General features: G+C 48.7%; 1 protein-coding gene across 1 annotated transcript in view; it reads right to left on the minus strand.

Annotated features, from left to right (window-relative positions):
- baiap2l2a (BAR/IMD domain containing adaptor protein 2 like 2a) overlaps nt 1-417 on the minus strand; it is a gene marked incomplete at both ends in the record, with an annotated part of 12,038 nt that extends 11,621 nt beyond the window's left edge. Inside the window, 2 exons of the mRNA XM_083677436.1 lie at nt 6-81; nt 364-417. Coding sequence (XP_083533562.1) covers nt 6-81; nt 364-417 — 130 coding nt within the window. The remainder of the gene's footprint in view (nt 1-5; nt 82-363) is intronic.
- Nucleotides 418-5,464: the final 5,047 nt, after the last annotated feature.

A 5,464-nucleotide genomic window follows, 5' to 3' on the forward strand; every position in this document is an offset into this window, starting at 1 on the left:
CTCACCTTGGAAGGCCTGAATGTAGCTGTTTCCCAATGACACTAGTTTCTGTAGGCTTGGGTTGAACTGATCCATCAGGCTCTGTTGGCACACACACACACACACACACACACACACACACACACACACACACACACACGTTTTGGGGCTTATGTTTGGCAGTTTATCGTGCATGTTAAAGTTAGATATACTAGATGCTTACATGCCCATAATACATACAGGTACAATTGCAGTAATACGTACACAGACTGTCCAGCTCACATCTAGGCCTGTTATGCGTAAACATGTAGGCTATCCTCACACTCGTATGTCTATGCTCACAGTTATAGGTTTAACAGTAGCCAAACAGTGTGGACAACTTACCGCATATATCCCCAAAGTGGAGCGATGCAGCTGGTCGCTATTCAGTCCCGACATCATAACGCCTCAGATATTCTTTCTGCCAGTGAAAGTTGAAATGCAGGCCAATAAATTGGTTGATGAAAACATCCGGCAACAGTCCCGACAAAATCCCCCTGACTGTACTGGCCGATATTCATGGGAAACTGAACGTGAGCGCAATTGACACTGTGCTCCTAGACACGGAGTCGGTAAATTATTAAACAATTCAAAGCCATAAAAGCCACTAAGTCACATGCAGTAAACGGTCATAAACACTGATGGGAAAACTAAGCCTCTTCAACCTGATGATAATGCCTATCGGCATTACATTAAACATTATATTATTCTGTAAGCAGCCAAAGCCTCTTCCAGCCCATCAATAGTTTAATGAATGTCAATGTTAATTGTGTTGTGAACTCAGAAGTATCTTCGTGGCCTAATCCATGTGATCCGATCATATCTGAGCATGATGTCATTGTTCTCATTCATGTTCGAGGGAACAAAGAGCTTTGCAGCATGACTCACTTCTGAGAATTCAGATTTATTACACGGGCAGTCAGAGCGCCCCATATTAAACAGATGGACATAAAGATAATACATTACGGAATAAGTTATCAAACTCTCTTGTAGCCTCTCACTCTGACACATAATCATTTTGAACATAATTATGTTAGATATCCGAGAGAAACAAAACTATCAAGACCATTATCTATTCCAATCTGCAGCAATGTTCTGATAACGTGTTTGTGAAAGTTCAATAACAAATGAAGATGAGGCGAGGCCTGTGAGTGTGCTTCGTGGCACCTGGGTATTATTTATCATAAACAACACCGACTATAATCGGAAAGCGCTATGGCCGATCATCCGTGACGCCCGGGAGAGCACACACACACACACACACACACACACACACACACACACACACACACACACACACACACACACACACACACACAGGCACACACAAGGGAGGCCCGTGAGCTCATAAAACTAGTGCTGCAGTAATTACGGTTCGACGGCTGTACACTAGGTGGCACCATAAAACCACCGGAGACATGACTAGAATGTTAAACAGCTTAAACACAGGCCACAGCACACAGCACAGCACACAACACTGAGATACTCACACTTTCATCCCTATGAAAACAGCCTAGACATGTTTACTGCAATAGGCCAGCTGTGTGTGTCCTTCGATTGGCCCTGGATCTTGGTGTAAATATTTGATTTATTTAGGATTTGCACACACACAGTAACAAGTGAAAGTCAAAATGAAAAGAAAAAAGACAAATTGTGCAGGGGAGGTTAAGAAACCTGGTAGGGCTTGTCAAGAAGCCTCCCCTAAAAGGTAATAGACTAATAATAAAAAAATTTTTTTTTAAATGCATATAATATCAATAATAAAATTAAACTAAACGCTAAACCTAAAATGTGCATTGTGAGACAGAAATCGAAAGATTTTGTGGTATTTGTTGTTTATTTATCGTGATCATATGTGTCTAACACAGTACGATGCAATTCTACCTGCATGGCCATGGGTGAGTTAGAGACCTTGCCTAGGACTCATTAACTACAGGCCTATAACTATGTTCTATAACTACAGGCCTATAACTATGTTCTATAACTACAGGCCTATAACTATGTTCTATAACTACAGGCCTATAACTATGTTCTATAACTACAGGCCTATAACTATGTTCTATAACTACAGGCCTATAAGTCTATGTTCTATAACTACAGGCCTATAACTATGTTCTATAACTACAGGCCTATAAGTCTATGTTCTATAACTACAGGCCTATAACTATGTTCTATAACTACAGGCCTATAACTCTATGTTCTATAACTACAGGCCTATAACTATGTTCTATAACTACAGGCCTATATGTGTTCTATGCAGTTAAAACGTGCGTGTAATGATTTAAATCGGAGGTGAAAATAGGTGGGAGGAAACTTTATTGTCTGTTGTTGTCAACGTTTGTTGGTGTCTGAATGGGTTTGACAGTTATCTCTACGGCCTGTATCTCTGTGCTGCTTTCCTCCTGCACTCAGAGAGGCTGTTTCCCATCTTCCTCTGTGTCTCAGAGGGCACCAGCCTATTTTAGTATTCTTGTAAAGATTGCCCTGAGCCAAGTGTTGGCACACTTTGAGTCTAGGCCATTTCTTACCCCTGAATTCTTCTCTGATTTCAGTGTGTAGCCTACTTCCTCGTCCGCCTTACAAAGGAAAGCTTTCTGTGTACTCTTGACTTGACACACACACACACACACGCACACGCAACGCACACGCACACGCACACAGACACACACAAAACCTTGTGGGCTTCCCTGCATTGCATGTGTGGTATTTACAGTGGGCCTAGATGAGATTACCTTAAATACTTCCCATGTCCCAGTCATTGTGATCTAATGAACACACACACACACGCGCGCACACACAGACACACGCACGCACACACATACACACGCACGCACGCACGCACACACACACACATGCGCACACACACGCACGCACGCACACACACACACACACACCGCCTCTGCTGCTGGTCTATCACGCTTCCTCGTGCTCCTGCACCAAACCATCGGCCTCAGCATCCATCTCTCAGTCCTGTCCCGCGGGGAAGCTCAGAGTTGAGTAACGACGCTGCGCTGGTGTGTGTGTGTGTGTCTGTGTATGTGTGTGTGTGTGTGTGTGTGTATGTGTATGTGTGTGTGTGTATGTGTGTGTGTGTGTCTGTGTGTGTATGTGTGTGTGTCTGTGTATGTGTGTGTGTGTGTCTGTGTGTGTCTGTGTGTGTGTCTGTGTATGTGTCTGTGTCTGTGTGTGTGTGTGTGTGTGTGTGTGTGTGTGTGTGTGTGTGTGTGTGTGCCCACGCATGCAGCTGCAAGAGCGTGATATCAAACACTGCATGTCTTGCCGTCTTGTTCAGTGGAAATTCAGTTATTGGGTGCTGTATTCTGTCTGGCAGGTTTTGGATGGAGCACCACCTGGTGAAGGTATTGATTAAACATCCTACATGTAAACCCACTGAGCAGTCGACCAAGATAAACAATCAATGGTTCATTAGTCATACAATCAATTCCAATCAATTGTTTTAATGTCATTTTTGCCCCCCCCCCCACCATCCCAACCCCCCAAAGACAAGACAAGACACGTGCACACCTCCAGGGAGAACAGAGCTCAGGGTCAGCTGTAGTCGGCGCCCCTGGAGCAGTTAGGGGTTCAGTGCCTTGCTCAAGGGCACAACGGCAGTGGTAGACACCTTAGAGATGAAGCCAGCCACCCTCCAGACACCAGCTCACACCCGGCTCCCTCCTGGGGTGGGGATCAAACCAGCGACCTACTGATTGCTGGTCGGCCTCTGTAAGCTCAAGGCCTCAACCCTCACCCCTCCTCCTTCTCCTCACCCCTCATCCTCACCCTCACCCTCCTCCTTCTCCTCACTCCTCCTCCTCACGCCTCCCCTGGTCTAGCCTCAACCCTCACCCCCTCCTCCTCACCTTCCTCTTCCTCCTCAACCCTCACCCCTCCTCCGTCAACCCTCACCCCTCCTCCTCACCCCTCCTCTTCAACCCTCACCCCCTCCTCCTCACCTTCCTCTTCCTCCTCAACCCTCACCCCTCCTCCTCACCCCTCCTCTTCAACCCTCACCCCTCCCCTGGTCTAGCCTCAACCCTCACCCCTCCTCCTCACCTTCCTCCTCCTCCTCCTCACCCCTCCTCTTCAACCCTCACCCCTCTCCTGGTCTAGCCTCAACCCTCACCCCTCCTCCTCCTCCTCAATCCTCACCCCTCCTCCTCCTCACCCCGCCTCTTCAACCCTCACCCCTCCTCCTCCTCCTCACCCCTCCTCCTCCTCACCCCGCCTCTTCAACCCTCACCCCTCCTCCTCCTCCTCACCCCGCCTCTTCAACCCTCACCCCTCCTCCTCACCTTCCTCCTCCTCCTCACCCCTCCTCTTCAACCCTCACCCCTCTCCTGGTCTAGCCTCAACCCTCACCCCTCCTCCTCCTCCTCAATCCTCACCCCTCCTCCTCCTCACCCCGCCTCTTCAACCCTCACCCCTCCTCCTCCTCCTCACCCCGCCTCTTCAACCCTCACCCCTCCTCCTCACCTTCCTCCTCCTCCTCACCCCTCCTCTTCAACCCTCACCCCTCTCCTGGTCTAGCCTCAACCCTCACCCCTCCTCCTCCTCACCCCTCACCCCGCCTCTTCAACCCTCACCCCTCCTCCTCACCTTCCTCCTCACCCCTCCTCCTCCTCACCCCTCACCCCGCCTCTTCAACCCTCACCCCTCCTCCTCACCCCTCCTCCTCACCCCTCCTCTTCAACCCTCACCCCTCTCCTGGTCTAGCCTCAACCCTCACCCCTCCTCCTCACCTTCCTCCTCCTCCTCCTCACCCCTCCTCCTCCTCCTCCTCAACCCTCACCCCTCCTCCTCACCCCTCCTCCTCACCCCTCACTTTGCCCTTGTTGTTGCAGTGAACAACATGCACCCCACACCTGGTACCACAAGTTGCTTTGTATAAAAGCTGCTAAATGACTTCAGTGTAAATGTAACTGCAGAGGAAAGGACTTGACTACAGCAGTGGTGGTGAGGACTGAGAAGGACGAATTACTAAATTCCTAATATGTATTCCGTGCACCATACATATCCTTCTCACCCCCTCCTATACAGATGGTCCTCTTAATAGTCCCGCCTCTCTCTCTCTCTCTCTCGCTCTCTCTCCCCCCTCCCCCCTCCCCCCTCCGTGTCCCCCTCTGTAATAACGAGGGTGATGGAGCAGCTGAACAGCACTGGAGGCTGAAGACATACAGGCTGGTGAGATGGTGCTGAAACGGCTGGAGCGCGTCTACTGCACTCATTATATGCAATCAATAGTATCAATTAATCTACAATCAACTCGGAAATAGGACTAATTGTGGATAATGGCAAAACCATAAGAGGTATCTGCGAATGTGTTGATGCGTTCTACCTGTGTTGTTGAAACCGGCAAATTGAGCTGCTTTTTAAAATTATTTTTTTATTACCGATCGCTCACGTCGCCACCCTGAAGTTCATCGTAATCATTCTGGCCGCCGGG

This window comes from Argentina silus, assembly GCF_951799395.1.
Source record: "Argentina silus genome assembly, chromosome: 9".
Taxonomy (NCBI): Eukaryota; Metazoa; Chordata; class Actinopteri; order Argentiniformes; family Argentinidae; genus Argentina; species Argentina silus.